This window comes from Oreochromis aureus, linkage group 13 (assembly GCF_013358895.1).
Source record: "Oreochromis aureus strain Israel breed Guangdong linkage group 13, ZZ_aureus, whole genome shotgun sequence".
Lineage (NCBI taxonomy): Eukaryota > Metazoa > Chordata > Actinopteri > Cichliformes > Cichlidae > Oreochromis > Oreochromis aureus.
The window spans coordinates 24469428-24490476 of NC_052954.1; the positions used below are offsets into that span (position 1 = coordinate 24469428).

The window sequence follows — 21049 nt, forward strand, 5'->3', positions numbered from 1 at the left end:
TTCAGAATGGTGTATCCTATTCTCCTAAACATCCTCTGTTCCTTCAATCCTTCAGATCTCCCACGTTCTCCTGTTTTACTGATACCCTGTCGTTCTAACAAGAAACAAGAGACTCCTGTTGTTTTAAGCACTGTGTAGTGTAGTATTTACTAATTGGCCTTAAGGGAAAAGTAAAGTTGTGCAGAAAACTAAATGAAACTGAAGTGAGGAGTCCGAGAGAGATGGTGTGGGAAGGAGACCGGCTGTTCTGTTTTCTCCAGCAGTCCAAGCTAGAGACATGTGGCTCCCCAGACAAGCTGTCCAGAGTGGGAGAGCTCGCTGGACTCATTACAGGCAGGGCCAAGACGGGATAGCTTGACAGAACAGCATTGGATCATACAGAGAATTGGATCGGTCAGAGCAGAATTGTTTTAGTCTGTGTGTGCGTGTATGTGCATGCGCGTGTGCTTGTGTTTGTTTGGAACGGCGCGTGCGGACAACTGTCCATCTCCTCTCTCTCCGTCTGTGCCACCCCTGGCTGCCCCCTCCCCCGCCCCCCAGTGGACATGTACACACAGAAAAACACACTCGCAGACTCACACACTCACGTACACGCTGTCTAGGCCTGGCCAGAAGGATCGCTTAAATGTTTTCAGTTGTACTGGACAGCTGAGGGATGAAGTGGCCAACCACAGGCTTCCATTGGTTGGACACCTCATCTAGAAACTGACTCATAGAAATGACTGGACTTGGACCGGCAGGCCAGCCGTCGCTGCCAGTTTATAATAGTTTTATCAGTTTAACTTTCTCTTTATCTTCATCCATTTTGACAGTCAATCCATCTCTTTTTCAATCCAGTTTGAAGTTAAGCAGAGTTTCTTTTTTCCAGATGATTAGTTTCCATTTCCATTCCTTTCTGAACTCACAGCTGGAACAGATAAACCTCCAAACTGCTAATTTTTGTTAAATTTCCACCACAGATCTTATATTCATTCATTTTTAATGTCTGATGCATATCTATAAGAGCTGAACACAGTTGCACAATGATATTTTACATTTGCACTGCCAAACTCAGTTTGTGTGATGTGTAGGAATGTCATTTTGATTCTTGATACCCATATCAAGGTGTCATGGTATGAAAACCAAAAATGATTACTCTGTTTACTTAATCTTAAACCTCTCCAATAAAATGTATTTTTACATCACTGACACAATGGTTTATTTAAAATATGAGCATTATATTTTATTGATACAGAAATCTTGGGAGGCTTGCTGAGTAGTCTAGTAACATTACTACGAGGTTGCATTAGGTTAACTTCAGCAGTAAAACAATGTTACATACTAAGTGTGCACAGAGGGATTAAATATTTTCAGCAGTACTGTAGAGTTTAGTTTTTATTGCAAACATTTTATGCTGTGGACCACAGATGATTTTACACTGCCTGCAGTACTTGTACTACTGTACAAGCGTAGATAATATCAGGATGGCCTGATATTATCTACGTGCAACTGTCCAATAGGACAGTTGCACAATATTGTATAGTAATATTGTGCAATATTGTGCACTATATAGTAATATAGTAATATAGTAATATAGTAATTCTTCTGTACTATACTTCTATACTTCTGTATAGTAATTCTGGCATCGGTGCTCCTGTGCATTTTATTGAACTAATAGATATCCTAAGCCCTCCTTCAGTTTTTACACTGTGCAAAACCATCCAATTGGATTGGACCTTTTGGTGGGCTCTTTCTGGCTTCCATAAAGATGGATCATGACATGTCCAATCTCTAAAAACACTGAACATCTGCATTTAATTTTTATTGTAACTTCATCTTTTGAAAGTCTCACTTTAAGTTTTTAAGTTTCACTTTAAGTTTCGTTCAAGTTTCTTTCAATCATTAGATAGAACTTCTGTCTACTGATTAATATGTAATGATTAAATGATAATCTAACCTCGGAATTAAACTTTCAATAAATTGACGATTAATACACTTTCTCTGATGCAAATCTAAAGGAGCTTAACTCAGCTACAGAAGAGAATATCTCATCATAATGTTTTCCAGACACGGTCTCCACAGGCACTGAAAATTCTAACCTTCAGTATTTATCACAGGGCTTTTATTGCCTTAGATAATATTTTCTGGACTTTTTAAAGCACACGTTGTTTAGAAAGTCTAGTGATTTTCCACTTACATTTATTCACAAAGTAGCAATGAAAGAAACATTCATTCCTGCTTCAGGGAACCAAAACCCACAAAGTATAACAAAATGCTGAATTGATTAACTGTGAACCTCATTAAATATTTATTATCTTTTTTATGGCTGATTATCTATTATTGTTTGGTCAGAATAATGAGAGATTCTTTTTTTGCTTGCTTATAATCTCCCCCCCTCTCCCCCCATATTTTTTGGCATGCTTTCTTTAATAATTTTTCCTTCATCTTCCTTATGCCTCTCTCCACCCCTCCCATTCAGCCCCTCTTGCAGCACTGTGTTTATCAGTAGCAAGTGATCCAAAGAATATGCTTTGTTTCTGAAAGAACAGGAGAAGGAAATAGGAAAGGAGGAGAGAGTGGGTGGATTTGTGAAAAAGAGAAAAATAGAGACTAGGAGAGAAGAGGAGAGGAGAGGAGAGGTGTGATTTGGTAGCCCTGATGACGCACTGGCACCCACAAACATTTTATGTGTCTGTCTGTCTCTGTGTGGTGGTTCAGATCAGTCGCAATCACTCCACTCTGCGACACACACACGCACACACACACACACACACACACACACACATACACGCACCTCTACCACCATCAGCGCCCAGAGGTACCGGCAGGGCCCGCAGTCGCATGGTTCCTTCGGCGGAGCAGGTGTTTTTCCGCGATGTGTTAACGAGCACGGCCTGCTGTCATTTCCGCTTTAAATGGATGTCGCAAATAGAACACACACACATATATAAGCTCTCCGTGTTCTCTTCTCCCAGCGAATTAGCTGAAACAAGGTGATCAAAACTGTTACTGAGCTTTGTATGTCAGCTGTGAGCATTTCTACACATATTATCTGAAAAAGGTGTGTTAAAAGTGTGCGAAGTATGCACGTGTCAAACATTGGCTAGTTTATTTAAAGGGGCTGAGGTTCCAGCTGCTTAAAATGACAAACTGAGACGTTTACACAGCTTCCATCTCGCCCTGTATGTGCACTCATTCTACTCGTCCAACTTTGTGTGAATCTGCACACGTGTGCACTTTAATCCATGTGTGTATCCATGCTGTTTTCCAGTAAGTGTTATCCGTCTCTGTGGTGTGGAAGTGCTTGACACTCATGTAATCCTGCAGCGGGTCATCTGATAAAGCTGTGGTGCCACCTTTGCGTCAGTCTGTGCCAGCCAGTTGGGTAAAACTCTGCCACCAGCTGCTCAGCAGATGTTTTTATTTGTCGCTGCAGTCTAGGAAGGGTTATTCTCGATCAGCAATCTTATCTTATCTCATGTAATCTTGTCTCACCTGATCTGTCTCTTCTTCCTTCTCTTTTAGTGACCAGTGGTTTTTGTAGATTTGTGTGCGTTGTGTGTCCGCGTGTAAGTATTTGGTAGAGGGGTCGTCACCTCAACACCTGCCCATGTATCAGCCAGATGATGTTTCTGGCATGGATAGTTTGAGTTCTGTGCTGGTAAACATGTTTTTGTCATTTTTTACATGATAATCCGATCTGAATCTGGCAAGCGCTGTGGGAGCCATAGAGATGCTGTGTGTATATGCGTGTTTGTGTAACGCTGCAGAGTGTATATGTGTGTGTGACATCTTTTGGACAGATGAGAGTTGAGCAGACAGGCTCCTAACTGTCCAGGGAATAAAATCTGTATTTAAAATCCTTAGCATTATTATTGTTGCAGTTAATGCAACTGTCCATATATCATGCTGATTATAGTAATCATCACAACCCCTGAATGAACTATTCCATCAGCATCACCCTTTCCTCTGAATCTGATCTGAATGTACCTGTGTGTGCACCAAGTATTTATTGAAGATATTTAACTCCTACATTTTCTTTCTCTTTGTGTTAATCTTTCATTTCAGGTGAATACATAAAGAACTGGCGACCGCGCTACTTCCTGCTGAAGACAGACGGCTCTTTCATCGGCTACAAAGAGAAACCTCAGGATGCCGACCTGCCCTACCCCTTAAATAACTTCTCAGTAGCAAGTATGTTACCTACAACATATGCCAAAATAGACTCTTGACACTGTGCTCTAAAACTTTGTCTACATGAATTTTTACATTGTATACAGACAGGAACATTAAAAGCAAGTGAGAAAATGATGATCGACAGATTCCTGTCAGAGGGATGCAGCATGTAGATTACTGATGGAGCATCTTTTTGTTTTACTCTCAAAATTCAGCTGACAGATCACGTCAGCACCTTAAAGACACTGAAATGTTAAACTGTAAGCAGGATATATGGGAAGACTAGTAGCCAGGAACCTGCATCTTTCCTCTAGTACAACCAACGTACCCTGCATACTTCTCTGTAGGCTCATAATTAAGTAATGATATGGTAACACCTCCTGTAATTTATCTCTGAAGGGAACATTTCAGTTCAATGAAGAATCTCTGCAGGTGGTACTGAGTCACGGTCTTGCTTTAGGACAACTCAGCACTTGATGAACTTTTAATAACCATCAGTATTGCCTCCAATTGCTTATAAGACAGAACTGAGTTTCTATTAACTAACGAGGCACCTTTCTGTTTTTAAAAATATCAAATTTTCTCAAGTTAAGGTTACTTTATATTACACATAGATTAAAGACATTAAGTCTGGGAAATGAGAATAAAAGTGGACTTAGCTGGGCTTAGTGGAAATGCAGTAAAATGCTTTTTCATGTAACGTTGATTAAAGATATCAGTCAGATCATAGTAAAGATAATGTTTGAAAGTGCCTTATAGCAGATAAAATGAAAGACTGAAAAGGAAGAAAACAAAATCATTACCATCTGTCCATGTGAACATCAGTCTGCAAGTGAGGGAGGCGGGTTGAGAAGACAGTTATATCTCTGTCAGTATTAAAGAATGCGTGTAATAAAAGTCCTTGAGAAGTAAGTTGTGCAACTAGGCAGAGATCTTGAACTGCCTGAGGGCACATGTGGAGGCAGTAAACCTGATTTTTTTTTGGGGGGGGGGGGGTACCACAAGGACTACCATTCAAGCTGAAATGAGATAAAGGAGCAGATAACCTTGTTTAATTTTGGAAAATGAACAGATCATTTTGTTGTTTTATAAAAAATACAGTGTAACACGCAGCAGCTGTCTGTTAATGAATAAATGAGTATGTATTATCTAGTTGTTTACTCTAGTTCATGGTTATACATAATCTGATTGTTACTATGATGGTGTTTGCCCTCTTGGCACAAGGCCTGATGCAGATGCCACCAAAATTATTTGCATCTATTTCCAATTAACACTGTATTGCTGCACAATATCTCAGATTTCAAAATAACCTAAATGAGGTGAATATGTTTATTCTTTAAAAATCAAATGGCACCTGCAGGGCATGTGAAATATCTGCAGAGAAGCAGAGAATATGTGTGAGACGAGAGCCAAAACAGAAAATATGATGTATGATAGAATACAAGCTGATACCTCAGAGAAAATGATAAAAAATGGTACATCGAACAATGGAGGTGGAGAATGAAAGATAGGAGTCCGGAAGGGAGGACAAGTACGGGGAATGAGCGATGGTAACTGATCAGAGGTGGCAGAGGAGAGAGGAAGAAGAGGGAAGGGCAGAGATGGAAGGATGATTAGGGTGGAGAAAGAGAGGGACGGAGGGACTGGGAGAGAGGAGAATCATCAGCACCGAACAGACAGGGAGGAGGAGACGAAGACAGGACTGGAGAATGAGGAAAAAGGGGAGAGAAAAGAGTTTGCGAGGAGGACAAGCCAGGCCATACATCCGGCCCTGGCTGCTTGGCACAGCACTGGCATTGCCACATCTGTTGCCCAAAGCTGGGAGGCCAGGTGGTGTGTGTGTGTATGTGAGTGTGTGCGTGTATGTGTTTGTTTTTGCGTGGTTGTGCGTGTGTGTTTGCGTGCGTGAACAACAGAAGTGGTCAGATGGAACAGAGATGGTACAGGCCTGTTCCCTGCAGAGGGACTCATACATACAAGCCTGTCGCGCGCGCGCACACACACACACACACACACACACACACACACACACACACACACACACACACACACACACACACACACACACACACACACACACACACACACACACACACACACACACACACACTAAAACTGCTACACAGTTTTCACAATTGCCTGCTGTGGCAAACAACCCAATTTCATTCAAACTTTACTTTTACGTGTGTATGTGTGTGTTTGTCCGTGTGTGGGTGTGAGTGTTTTTTGGCATCAACCATAGCATAACATTGTTTTCAGGCAACACTGCAGGCTGTATTCACAAGTCAGGTTGTAGCTTCTTTGTGTGTGTAGTTTTGTGTGTGTTTACATCGAAGCACTGTGGTCTTGTCATTAACCTTCCTCTCTATATTTAGGCAGAGCCATGACATGCTGTGCTGTGCCACAGTTAAACAGATAGCATTATAAGGAGGGGAAGGGAGAGATGAGCGAGGGAGAGAAGGTGAGCGGAGAATGACAGGAGACAAAAAGAGGACAGAGGGGAGGAGAAAACAGGAGAGAGAGCGAGAGAAAGAGATGGAGGGTCACATATGTAGAGCAAGTGGGGGAGATGAGAGGACAAAAGGTGACTCATTAGGCTCTTTTACATCAGTTCTCGTCTCCAAAAACCAGAGAGACTGTGAAGGGGCAATGAAGATGCATTCTTTCCCACAGCGAGCTCACAGCCCCATCTGGCTATGTGTGTGTACGTTTCTGCTTTTGTGTACTGTAGTATGCTTTTGCGCAGTAATGGACTGCTGTATTGCCTATTTTCATAGAAATGCGTCTGTTCTGATAGTCACCAGATGCGTATGTGGTGCACCACATAATATCCCTTGGCACCGTCATTGGTTGCTGAAGTTGCCGTTTTTTAAATCAACAAATTAAAATACAAACTGCATGTTTTCTTAATGATAATGTTAAGGGTAATTTGTTACATGGGTTCGTTTTCCAGCTAAATGAATTCTAGTGTCACTGTGGTAAGGACTAGGCCTTTTTAACAGCAGAGGGCTTTAAGGGAAAAACACAGATGTTGCTAATAACAACTGCCTAGGCAGAAGTATAGAAAAAAAATACCCTGGAAAATCCAATGGCCAACATGCTATACATGCATATTTTTAACTTGTCATAAGTCATAAGTAACTTTGACCTGAAGTCACTACATCTTAATTTATTTCTGGTAGAGTTAGAAGTGCTCTGACCTCGTCTGAGTTTGTTTCTGCTTATTTGTTTTTCTTGAGTGCAAAGTGATTGCAGTCATCGTACAGTAAAGACATCACTTTCCCTCTGGGTGCCCGTTTTTTTTTTTTTTTCTTTTTTTTTAGAATGTCAGCTGATGAAGACAGAGAGGCCGAAGCCAAACACCTTCATCATACGCTGCCTCCAGTGGACCACGGTCATCGAGAGGACATTCCATGTGGACTCCCCAGATGAGAGGTCAGTTTTCCTTTAGGCAACAATTCCTAAAGCGTTCAACAATCAGGGTTTGATCACTCTTCATTTCTTTTTTCTTTGCTATGAAAAATAGGTGCTACAATATATTAAAACGTGCAGACATAAATTCAAAACTGAGTTTTATGTTTGGGATTATTGTCATGTTGAAAAATGAAGCTGTTGTCAGTCAGATCCACAAATGTGTATTGCATGCTGAATCAAACTGTGCCGGTACTTTTCTGTGTTAATTCCACCAGTTTTGTGAAAATCTCCGGCACTACTGGCTGAAAACCCCAAACCATGACAGAGCCTCCACCATGTTTTATTGATGACTCTCACTGTTGTACATCTGTATTCTGTACATATTGACAACAACTTGAATCAAAAACGTGAAATTTGGAAATGTTGCTTCCTGAGATTGGTTGCCACAGATTTTCAATCCAGTTCATTTCTCTTCCTTAAGAATTTCTTCTTGATAGCTACACTTGCATTGAGACCATTTTTGATGATGCTTCAGTTAACAGTAGATGGATCACATATCATGAACGTCCTGGTGCATCCCTCAGGTTCTGTGTCAGGTCTTTGCTGGAATGCATGACTTTCAGACCCTGTTCTTCCACTATAGATATTTTTTGGGCATGCTACTACTGCTTGTGTCCTCCACTTCTCCAGTTTCCTTATATTTTTAATGATACTGCGCACCATGCTGAGATATTCCAAGTTTTTGGCTAATAGCTTCTTCAATCACCTCATTAGTGCAAAAATATTATTTTTTGCTTACCAAACTGTGTTATGTTTGGCATTTTTTTTAAAGATTCAACTAAAGAAATGAGAATAAATTATACGCTTGTAAAAAAAAGTTATTTAAAATTGGTTCCTTGTTAAGCTGCCTGTTATATGTAGACACGACAATGGTTCATCTCTTGAGTTAGTTGACTTTTTATTCTTGTATGATTTATAGGTCAGTGTTAAGTGTTTCAACAAACAAAAAACATTAAACTGAAAATGATCAGGTGGAGATACTGGACTAAAAATGAATGAAAACCAGCCAAAGAACCACTTTGAAAGCCCTTCAGAAAGCCCAGAGAACTATTGCTCGAGAACACATAAAAAGAATTTAAAAATTGCATGAGAGTTTGGATAATTGGATGCAAAATATAAAGAAATGACAGGCTGATTTTTGCACAGTAATGTATTCTTTGTATTATCTTCCGTTTGGTCTTGATTTATGACACTCTCCAAATTAGGCTCTTCTAGATTCCCACCTGAGACAAGTAGGATAAAAGAGACAGTTAGTTGCTTTTAGGGTCAGCTGTTGTTCCGGTGGTTTTCATGCCACAAATTGGTGCTTGAATTTTACTTCATCAGTATCATGCCTCTTTCTCAATAACCTGTGGCTACCACCAGTCAAATTGACATCCACAACTGCTTGAGGAAGCATTTTCTTTTCATTAAGGGAAGCAAAAATAGCCAAATGAGTATTATTCGTGTTGAAGTAAAATAAATGGAAAGTACATGGGTAAAAGAATTATCAAGGGCAGGGATACAGTATGTATGAAGAGGTCTGTACTGTATTGCTTTTGGTGGTGTGAGAGAGAAAGGAGAGGGTGAGAGAGACAGAGTGGAAAGGAGACCTTTCAAGTTGCGTTGGCATAAATTCTCCAGCTGCTCAGTTCCTTTCTGAGGAGCTGAGGTGTTTATCTCCAGAAAATGAACAGCTTTGCCCAGAAGACCACAGATGCTTCTGTGCATCCTTTGAGTTTGTGTGTGTGTGTGTGTGTGTGTGTGTGTGTGTTCTTCTTCTTTTTATTTATTCATTTTTTTTGGGTCTGTGTGTGTGGGCTGCAGCTGTCTGTCTAACTTGGTGTTATATGTTGCTTTTATAGTAGTTTAGTCTCTAGATAATCAAATAAGCATTTGAGAGTTAACATAAAACTAATAACTTTATATTGATGGAGGAAGAGGAAGTAGATGACTGTGAGCTCCAGATGTGCCTGTGCTTTGTTGTAGAAGTGTGCGCAAGATTTTTTGCGTTATTGAAGTGGGTTGGAAAAAAGTCTGCGTGTGGGAGTCTGTGCTGTTGTGTGTTACTGTATCTGTTGTACTGTACCCGTGCTGGCAGAGCTCCAGCTACCACAGCACCAACCCAGAGAGGGTGGCACGTGTTGGCATGGTGCCCGACTGTAGGCAGGCCCATTATCTCTCATTAGCAAAAAAAAAAACAAAAAACCCCTCATTACACAAAAAAAATACTCAAAATGAGAGAGCATTTATCTGTTGTCTGACCTTGAGAGAGTTCCCGTTGCTTTTCACGTAGCACACACACATTCACACAATTATGGATGCCACAAATTGAGTGCTCCACTGTTGTTGATAGAGTGTAACTTGAGTTTGCCCTTGTTTTGGAGTGTGTAGGGTACGCTAAGAAGTCTTTGCAGAAGAAAGAGATTCAGATCTTAAAAACACACTGCTCTGTTTAGGTTCAGATGAATGTTCCTCCAGATCCCTCAAGGAAACATATGGGCGTCTAACTCAAAACAAAACAAAGCAGACAGAGGTGAACGTTTATGAGTCAAGCAGGTTTCATTATTATGATCTCCTCACAGCTTACTCTGGGTGAGTGTATTTTCAAAGTGCATTCTCGTAAATCCAGATTTGCTTCTCCCGAGTCCAGGGGATTTCTGAATATTTGAGTATCATTTTTACTTCACCTCAGTTCAAGCTCTCTGGTGTTTTCTGCTAACATGTAACCCCTGCATGTGGCACAGGATTAACTCTGTTTGAGTGAAGATCAGTGGCATAAAAAAAACTTCAAAGTACAAGTCATTTTGAACCATTTCATTCTTGAGGAAAACTTTCAAGTTCTTTGTATGAACTTAAACTAATTTACAGTTTTTTGGATACTGCTAAAATCACAGAAATGTCTCTTCTCTTCTCTTCTCCTCTCTTCTCTTCTCTTCTCTTCTCTTCTCCTCTTCTCTTCTCTTCTCTTCTCTTCTCTTCTCTTCTCTTCTCTTCTCTTCTCTTCTCTTCTCCTCTTCTCTTCTCTTCTCTTCTCTTCTCTTCTCTTCTCTTCTCTTCTCTTCTCTTCTCCATTAGGGCAGAGGGAAGCTACACCCTCTGTCCTAACCATTATATTCATCATTGTTAAATACAGTTAATGCACCTTAACATCTTGATGCATGGCCATCCATGCTGCTACAGATTATAATAACACACACACACACACCTTCTCTGAACAGATGTTGAACATCACTGCTAATGGAAAGTCAATGGGGAGGAACAATGTTAGCAAACAACAAAGCATTGTTCCCTCTAATGCACTGGTGTGTATTTGCACACACTCATTCACCCTCTCGCCTCTCGCACACACACACACACACACACACACACACACACACACACACACACAGACTGGTAGGCATTAGTTCTGCTCTATGATCATTGCTCATTTGGTTGATTCTCTAGTTGACCGTGTTTCCACTCTGTTGAACAAATAGGTGTTTATGTTAATTGAAAACACTTTGACGCCTTTAAAAACCTGGTTAAATAAGTGCACTCAAATTTCTTTTTAATATTAGGACCAGTATAATGCATTACACCAATTTAATGTTTTTATACATGTGCTAGTTACAGGTGTGTGCTTAAGCATAGTAAACTGGGCCTTTTTGGACAGTCAGTATATTAAGAAAGGTCTTAGTAAGGCTGCAAATGCTAACTTTACCTTTTTACATGCTTTGACTCCAGAGATGAGTGGACAGAGGCCATTCAGATGGTGGCTGACAAGCTGCAGAGACAAGAGGAGGAAAGGATCCAATGCAGCCCCACCTCCAACATCGACAACATGGTGGAGGAGGAGATGGACATCTCCACCACGCACCACAAAAGAAAGGTAAAAACTACACTTACATGTGCATGTATTTTATACCCAAGGTACAAAAAATATTCCAGCTGTTGTGTTGCTTTATGTCAACTAATCATTTTTTTTCATGTTATAATACTCCAGCGAGTAAAAACAGTCATGCAAAATATCTTCTGTGAATGCACAGGTGATACTTGGGCACATTTTCTACTGCATACATAAAAAATAAACTTAACAATCTACCACTAGCTGCCTCCTCCAGCTTTGCTGTTTATTACACCCCACTCTGTAAAGGTTTTATGTAATAATGTTATGGCTCAATAAAAATCTGTTTTCAGTGTCTATCGTAGACTAAAGGGCTTGTTTTGACCTGACAGTCGCACTCGGCATGGTCATGAAGATGACTGGGAGTCATCCCACGGGTGCCATTAACATCACTCATGAATTTCATGGCATTTAGCCCAGTAGCAGTCAATAAATGTTGTTTTTGGCTGCTTGAATTTAGATATCATTTACATTGAGGAAGATTGCCGTTTTTCTGTTACATGAAAAAAGGCTTTATAGAGAATACTCATTGTATTGCTTAAAGAAGAAAAATATACTTATTTCAAAATATTCACAGCCCTACACTTCCAATGGGATTTTAAAACTTCTAAATGCCAGTAGATACTGCATCTATTATTTAACTGAGGAACTCATGATATTGGCCTTCTCTTTTTTCCTCTAATAGACAATGAGCGACTTCGACTACCTGAAGCTGCTGGGAAAGGGAACCTTTGGTAAAGTGATTCTTGTCCGGGAAAAGGCCAGCGGGAAATACTACGCCATGAAAATCCTTAAAAAAGAAGTCATCATAGCCAAGGTGAGTCTGGAAAATACATCAAGTATGTATTTTCAGTTGCGTCCATTAAGTTGAATATTTTATCTTTTACTGTACTTTTGATTCTGAGTAGTGTCAGATGTCAGTATCGGTTGTTTTTATTGCACTGCTGCAGCACTGTTCAGCTGTCCTCTTTCTTAGTGGTTTAAGTGGACGCATAATGGTTTTCATTGCATGTTGTCTGAACAGGATGAAGTGGCTCACACACTCACAGAGAGCAGAGTACTAAAAAACACCAGGCACCCCTTTCTAACTGTAAGTACCTCATACACACTAAACACAACTGGTTTAAATTTATAGATCTTTACATATGGACAGTGTCCTGACATCTGTACGCACACAGCTTATTGATCCTCCACATACCTGAGTCTCCTGAGGCCACTTACGATTTAGACGCCACATTGTTGTACTTTAACAGCTGCATCTGTTAGCTTTGATGTACACATTCACACATTAGCTGCTGCACACATATATGCATGTTCACACACAGACACACACACACTATCGAAAGAGCAATTACAGTTCACATCTGAGTTTAGCCCCGTCACACCTGCAGCCACAAAGAGACTTCAACCAACTGTTCTTTTGTTTAGCAGATTTCTCCCTCAAAAGAGAAAGTGAACACAGACACACAGACACCTACTTGCTTTGAATAAACAAATAGAGGCATAAACAGTTTAAAGCTTAGGCCGATCACGTTGTGCTGCTCCTGCTGTTCTAGCTAGAACGGCAAGACTTCCTGCTGTGTATGAAATCGTTCACTCACCCACTTCACTGTTCACTGTACAGGGAGTGCATACGAAAACAGGCAGATTGTTTGTGTTTTTTAAGCCAAATGAAAAAGGAGTACTTCATATTACCTCTCCTGTACAACCAGTTAGGCCTGAAATGTTATATTATATATATATATTCTGAGATTTATTTTTTTTTTTTAATTAATGCAAGGCTGATGCTTTCAGTGCCTCGGTGAATGATTTCTGTCATATAAATTGTTTGTGTGTGTGGTTTTTGTTTCAGTCTCTAAAATACTCATTCCAGACTAAAGACCGCCTCTGTTTCGTCATGGAGTATGTGAATGGAGGAGAGGTAAGAGACACACACATTTGTGATGGATGTGCTGTGTGTGGTTTCTCATCTTTGTGTTACTGCTTTAAAGAGCCGGTTAAACCACATTTCCACCACAATAACTGTCGGCGAGTTACTTTCTCACAGTAACTGTCTTATGGTATATAAACAGATACATTCCTGGATCTGTTGTCTTAATTTTCATTTCAGTTTTTATATATCAGGGCAGTTACAAGTGTTTTAAATCATATTTAATCACTCTCCAGATGCCAGTGTTCAGCCAAACTAAAAGAGACTGGATTTAAATTGTAAATTAGTTGTTTTTGTGATTATTATTATTTCAAAGACAATTTCCTAAACAGTTTTTTGGGTTCATAAATGTCTCACAGATGAATACAGAATATGTTGTAATTGTATGTGCAAAGCTGCAGCAGCAGCAGTGCCGGGAATGATCGGTTGAACGTGCAAACACTGAAGAAGTGGCTAAAGTTTCGCTTTTGGATTGCTTTCTAACACGGTTAATTTTCCAACCAACTGGCCTCTCACTTGCCTTCTCGCCTCTCTTTTCTGTACACTCCTTCTCCTGCATGTGTCTATTTATGAACACACCTATGGGGCGGACACAGCCAGAATGACAGTCGGAGATGAAATGAGTTTGGATTCCCCCACTTTTCCATTTCTCAGATTTTTAATCGGGCCGTTTTTGCAATCTTGGTTCATTCCCTTAGTGTAACTGTCACCTGCTCCCCTCCCAGCTAGTTAAGCAGTTCAGCCAGCGCCAGGCCTGAGCAGAACTCACACACACACACACTCACCCTGAGAACACAAGCACAGACACACACAAAAGGCACACATAGTTAGACAAACACACGCAGCAAATTTTTACCTCAACGGACAAATTGTGACCACACATACCTCACACACACACATACCTCACACACATACCTCACACACACACACACACACACACACACACACACACACACACACACACACACACACATACCTCACACACACACACACACACACCTCACACACACACACACACACACACACACAGAGAACCCATTACAAACCTGCCACAGTCACAGCTGCCAGTACACTGATGAAGGCCCACCTGTCGTGTTACCCCCTCTCACCACAGCTTCAACACATACACATACACACACATGCACACACTTGCACACAAACAGACACCATTTGAGCAAGGTGGTCTGTGAGCATCACTCCAGTGGCCATTATGCAAACCTCCCTGAACAATTAATGGGGAGATATGTGCCCTTTGGCCTCATGGGTAATTTGTACGACTCGACTGTTGCGGCACAGCAGGCTGATGTCAGTTTGGTGCCACATGTGTAGCTGTGTGACAGTGAGAACTTGACAACTGACAGCGAAGGAGAAAGTAAGTGAGGAAGGGAATGTGAGGTGAGCCATTTAAAAAGCAAGACAGAGGAGGTCAAACCACAGAGGAGGGGGGGGTGTTGTACTCTTTAAAGTATGAAAATAAGCCTTGTGCCAAAAATGGAGAACGGTGGATATGAGAATGGAGCAAATGAAGACGGAGGTTCAGGGGGCAAGGCCAGTTAGGCCACTAATGAGTACTCCACCGTAGGCAGTCAGGGGGCTGTTGGCGACAGCGGCGGTCGGCCTGTCTTTAACTAGACTGGTGTATTGATTAAACCCTTGATTTGGCCCCCATCGCCGAACTCCACGCCAGCGCCGTGCCAACCTAGCCCAGAGGGTAACGTGGAAGAGGTATGCGTGTCTGTGTATGTGTAGTGAGAAGGGGGTGTGGGGGGGGGCTCTAGATGAGGCGCCAGCTGCCGAGCGCCTCCACCCGCCGTCCTCTGAGACCCCCCCCACACACATGCACCCCTCACACACACACACACACGCACCCCACTCACCCTCCCCTCCGCTATCTATCATCTCAATATGGTGCGGGCAGCCAGTTTGTGTTGTGCTAATTTCCTCCAATAAATCAGTAATTATTGCTGTGCCGTCCCTGCTGTCTCTCCCCCTTTTCTCTCCCCCACCCTCTCTCTGTTACTCTCCCTCTCACCCGCTCTTCCCTTCTCGTCCTTCCTCCTTTTCCCGCAGCTGTTTTTCCATTTGTCCAGAGAACGGGTGTTCTCAGAGGAGCGCACGCGCTTCTACGGCGCAGAGATTGTCTCGGCTCTCGACTACCTGCATTCAGCCAAGATTGTGTACCGGGACCTCAAGGTAAACAGAAACAGGGAGGAAAAACAGGCTGGGGGCATGGAAGAGAGTGATCAGATATTTTAGGGAAAACTTCTTTTGTTTTTGCCCCCCTCCCACCTCTTGTGTTTCGGTGTCCCTCCCCGTCCAGGAGAAGATGAGTGGCTCAGGATGTGTAGTAATTAAAGAGACGGACAGGGACAAGCTCACACAGACATAAAGCAGCAAAGAATTGCAGGAGGCAGGGAGAGAGGGAAGGAGAGAGCTGCTGATGCCACAGAGGTAGAGAGGTAGATGGCTCCGTCTGAGTGCCTGCCTGGCAGCCTTGGCCCCATCCCCACTCACAGCAGCCAAGAAAACAGAAAGGAGAAAAAGCAGACAGAGAGTGAGAAAAACACTTCAGCCATTAAAATTAAAAGGTTGAGTGGCTCCACTACATGCCTGAAGTTTATTTCCCCTTTCAACTTGGTGTTTGTGTGTCTGAGTGTGTGTACTGCCACACTGTGGAGTAATACAATACAGCTTACTCGTCCCTCACTGCTTTCCTCTTCAAAGTGATAACAAGTTTGACTCCACAGTGCACAAAAAGTGTTCAGCCAGTTAATAAAGTGTCACATAATGACAAAGAGATTTTGCTTTCCTTCCAGTTGGAAAACTTAATGCTGGATAAAGATGGCCATATCAAAATCACAGATTTTGGGCTCTGCAAGGAGGGCATCACTGATGCTGCTACCATGAAGACCTTCTGTGGTACACCAGAGTACCTTGCACCTGAGGTAATGTTTGTTTGTTTTTTAAATGTGTGTATATATATTTATGTTTTTTTGTCATCAGAGGGTGAATGGGAGGTGCTTGCACTGAACTGCAATGCGGCAAATAAGCACACATCCTTGGTATTTGCAGCTGGATGCATGCACATCTGTAATCTTGTACAGGAAAGGAGAAGCTTTTTCCTTTGATCTTCGCTAATTGATCACTCACACGTGTACCCCACGTGTGAAATTTGAAGTATAACGTGATGTGTGGTGTCACAGAATTTTATGCGTTTGTTGCTTAACTTTTTCATTAAAATTCTGATTTTATTTGTAGATAAGAAGAAGAAATGAGAAGCAGTTAAAGAAATTGTTAATATGTCACAGGGCACATTCCTGAGAGTGACTTCACACTTACCACTGAGTTTGTACTGTATAGTAGTTCTGGGCACCATGTAAAAACCATACACTGTCAGGACAATGTACGTGTAAGATATTTTTAGATGTGCAGGATATAGAGCTCAGCCTGTTTCTACATGTGACATTGATTCAGCACAGTCATCATGAACATGTTAGGTGTTCAAAGGCCAAAAAGCGAAGGATTCTACCACCAGATCCAAGAAGGAACGTCCACTTTTTAAACTGATTTATATAATTGATCAACAACAGAAATCTCAGTGACTGTATGTTATGTTCCGTAAACTGAGCAGATTGACTCGGGCCTCGTAGTACATAAAAGCATCTGTGGCATCCACAGGCGGCCCATCCATTAGGCAGCTTTTCTGCAGTGCTCAGGGTTCCACCAGGAAGGCCCCTGTGAACTGTGAGGCTCATGTTGCCCACTGCACAGTTTCTGTTTATCTAACAACAGCCCTGGCTGATTAATTTAACTACCGGAATTATTACTGAGCTTTGATAAATGGGTGCGTGCAGGGTAGGTTCATGAAGAACCTGCAGGAACCACACATACAGTATCCTTTACTGCATTGCAAAAATACATTGTTAATAGCAAAATGTATTTCTAAGTATTGAAACACACTAAAAGAGAGGTCATTCTGTGTTTCGTTATCATGAATTATGTTATTGTTTCATTTATGTGTCTGGTTGAGGCGGAGCTAATGCGTTCAGTACACTTGAATCACAAAGTGATGATCCAGAGACTTTCTCCCGACCTGTTACCCATAACACTCATGAGGGTGTTAGGAGTCTTCTTATAGTGGAATTTATGTATGTACAGTTTCATTTGCAGATTTCACAGGCAAACAATTTCCATAATATCAGGGTGAACAGTAAATATGCAGTTTTTGCGTGCGAAGCAGGGTGTTGGTTGAATTGGAAAAGGGCAAAGCACGGTTCCTCTCACACACACACACACACACACACACACACACACACAAAAACACACACAAACACACAGCGCTACGATCTTGTAATCATTTTTTTCAACCATCCGCTGTCCAGTCATCAGCTCTGCCTCACTCGAAGGCCAGCAGATCAACTGTGGAGAGTGTTGCACGACTGTGGGTGGTGGAAGCAGAGCGATGGTGATGTGGAGATGAAGGCAGGAGGGGAGAGGCATAGTATATATCCCACTCAAAAAAGTATGGAGGACAATTTGGCGCAGCATTTTGTGCTTTTTTTTTTTTAGTCCCTTCCTTTGCGTGCCAAAAGCTGATTGGAGGCTGTTGGTTATTTTTCACAGGATGTGCGTCTGTGTGTATTTATGTGTGTGTGTGTGTGTGTGCGCGCGCGCATGTGTGCGCTGTGTGTGTGTGATTGCAGTAGAAAGTGCAGGCTAAAGCGAGGCAGATGGCGGCAGATGGGCGAGGTTGGAGGAAGGTGCTCGGAAAAAACCTGGAAATCTACACCACCGCCGCCGCCACTCGCCCGCCCGCACGCTCTGCTCGCCCGCCCGCGTGTAAAAATAACACAGTTTGCTCGGAGCCAAGTTACAGAGATGCAAAGTAGCCGGGATAAAAAAGAGAAAGGGGGGATGGGGGTTGAAGACAGAGGAAGATGAGAAGGGAGAGAAAATATTTCAGGGTTACAGGAGTGAAATTCAGACAGTTCCTGTGTTTGCCGTCAGTGAAAAGGGCAGATGAGAAGTGAATAAAGAGGGTTTCTGTCTGCTGCGTGCCTGAAGAACACACAAACAGATACTGCAGCAACGCAACGCTGAATAATTCTTCATCCAAACTTGTAAAGAATTAGATTGAAGTGTTATTGTTTGTTTCAAGGGAAGTCAACAATAAAAAAAAAGATTAATGTAAGATTAATAAAAAATAAGCAGTGTAAGATCCTCGCAAAGGGATGGAACGGGATCAGAGAAAACACATGGAGAGTGTTTTTTTTCCTCTTCTTTTTTTGTGCGTTTGACACATTTCTTTGTGGCAAATTTGAAAGTGTTAAAGGGAATGGATTTGGGCCTTTTCCATTTATTTGTATGTGTTTGTTTTTATTTTGTTTGTATGTTGTATATGTTGGATATTATTGCGACTCCTTTTCTATTGTAAATGTTTCACAAACATAGCGGCACAGTCAGCGTATTTCAAAACGTTAGCACAGTGACAGCACAAATTCATTTCCAAGTGATGACACTTTGGAGATGGAAGGCCTCTGTCTGATACCCACAATATGGGATAGTATGTTCACAGTATATGAACTGTGTATGTGGATGTGTGTTTGTGTTTCCTGCTGGGTATCTGGGCTGGTACAGCCTCAGGCTGTGTGTGCCCATCCCGTCCCATCTAGCCCTGTCCAGGCTGCCAAAGCCCTCATCCCGCGATCGGCAGCTAGCTGCCACATGGCTGCCACTATAGGGACCAGGACAGGACAGGACCTTCTCCATCACTGCTGCTTTAAATCACTCTCCTCTCCTCCTTCTCTTCTTCTCATCCTCTCCTCCTCTTCCTCTCCTCTTTCTTTCCTCCTCCTCCTCTCCTCTCCTCTCGATTTGTCCCATTTGTTTCTTCCTCTGTCTTGTCCTATTTATTTGCCCTGCCTCTTTTTAAATTATACACATAACCACACATGCCATAAACACACACACACACTCCAGTGCCTCCATGCCTCGGGCTGTGGGGCATCATTCTGGCTCTGTGTGGATTAATCTGCTCCCTGCCTGCAACCGAGCTGCCACCACTTTCTTTAGTCCCAGGACACACGGACACACCATTACACACACTGTTACAGACGCTGACAAGCACATACATATACATGCCTAACTGGACCCGTTGATTAGTTTACATTTCTGTACCTTTTTTGTACAAAGATGCAAAATCAGCCTCGTAAGCTGCTCTGAATTTCATAAACTGTTCCCTGTGTGTGTGTGTGTGTGTGTCTCCTCAAGCTGCAGGAACTGAAACAACACCAAACATCTCACACTCAAAACTTTATGAATTTGATGAGGATGGATAAATATTCCATCTGCTGTGTGTGTGCATGTGTGTGTCTTTCAGTCTCCCAGCAGTCTAAGCCAGTGTTATCCCTCCAGCCGTACCAGTCAGTAATATATCTGGAGCTGGCGGTGTGTTTCATTCCCCCAGCTCTACTCTGCAGCTGCCAACTGGGTGACCAGCTTAATTCTCACCCAAACACACATTCACACATAAAATAGCACTCATAAGTCTCTTATTCACTTCCACGTACTGTACATGTTGACTTGCACACATTGAAGCAGTCCGCCTGCATCATTAGCAGTTTAGTGTCAAGTGCATGAGCTCAGTCAGTTAATGACCAGCTTTCCGTGGCATTGAACTGCTGTGGAAACTCACAGGCAGCTGTTTGGTGTTTTCTTCATATTCTTTTTTTTTTTTTTTCTTCCCTGCGTGGTGCACTATGACATTTGAATTCAGCAGTCTTATCTAATTGTAGAACTGGAAAGAAACTGCAAAGTAAAAATGTTTTCAAAATAAGCATATTGCATATTTTCTGCCTGCCTTCACAGCATTTTAGGCTGTGGTTACTTTAAATGACAGCAACTCTGTTTAGGATTTAAAATGCAGAAATATGCTAAATAAAACTAGATTTCGCTTCCTTGAGTTTCCTCATACAGTTGATTATATCACATAACATTGAACTGATTCATTTAGAGTGGCATAGTTTAATTTTAGAGACTGTTTTCACCCAACAAAAAGCCATCAAAGGTTTTTTGTTGTTCTTTTTTAAAGTTTATTAAACGTTTTGATATGTGACCCTGTTTTCTGTTTAATATGAGCCAGTTATGTATTTATGACACCTGTCCTCGTAGCATCTGCCACACAATGCCTGGTGTTCGTTCAGAGTGGAGTTTATGTTTTTAAATATTATGATATGATTAAATTCACTGTGTAATTGTTTCTTGTCATTTTAAATAGTGGCAGTACAAACAGGCCTTTTGTGAATGTTTTAGTCTCTGTTAGCGTGTGCTCATGTCCACCCTGACTGGTCCATTATTAACAGTGAGTGAGATGTTGTTATTATTGGCGAGATGTACAACATATGCTGTTCTGGCTGCTCTCCAGCCCTGTCTGTTTGTCAGTCACACGCACATACACACACACACGTGCAACACAGGCACACATGCACACACTTGTACTCATCATGTTAATAAGCTTATTATGTTAATGAGGGCCTCAACAGCACCTGAAATACCTCTCTTCTTGTTTCTGCCTCCTTCTCTTCTCCTTCTCCCTTCCAGAGGTGTGCAGAGCGGAACATGAGGGG

At 41.8% G+C, this 21049-nt stretch overlaps 1 protein-coding gene across 6 annotated transcripts in view; it reads left to right on the plus strand.

Moving 5' to 3' along the window:
* Positions 1-21049, plus strand: part of akt3a (v-akt murine thymoma viral oncogene homolog 3a) — a 58190-nt gene that overhangs the window by 29623 nt on the left and 7518 nt on the right. For all 6 annotated transcript variants that reach the window (XR_005615346.1, XR_005615345.1, XR_005615347.1 and 3 more), the window contains 8 exons: positions 4048-4173; positions 7479-7590; positions 11335-11479; positions 12180-12311; positions 12519-12584; positions 13347-13415; positions 15495-15617; positions 16241-16369. Coding sequence is in view for 3 of the 6 variants with exons in the window: in XM_039621687.1 (XP_039477621.1) it covers positions 4048-4173; positions 7479-7590; positions 11335-11479; positions 12180-12311; positions 12519-12584; positions 13347-13415; positions 15495-15617; positions 16241-16369 (902 nt within the window). In the remaining 3 variants the exon portion in view is untranslated. The remainder of the gene's footprint in view (positions 1-4047; positions 4174-7478; positions 7591-11334; positions 11480-12179; positions 12312-12518; positions 12585-13346; positions 13416-15494; positions 15618-16240; positions 16370-21049) is intronic.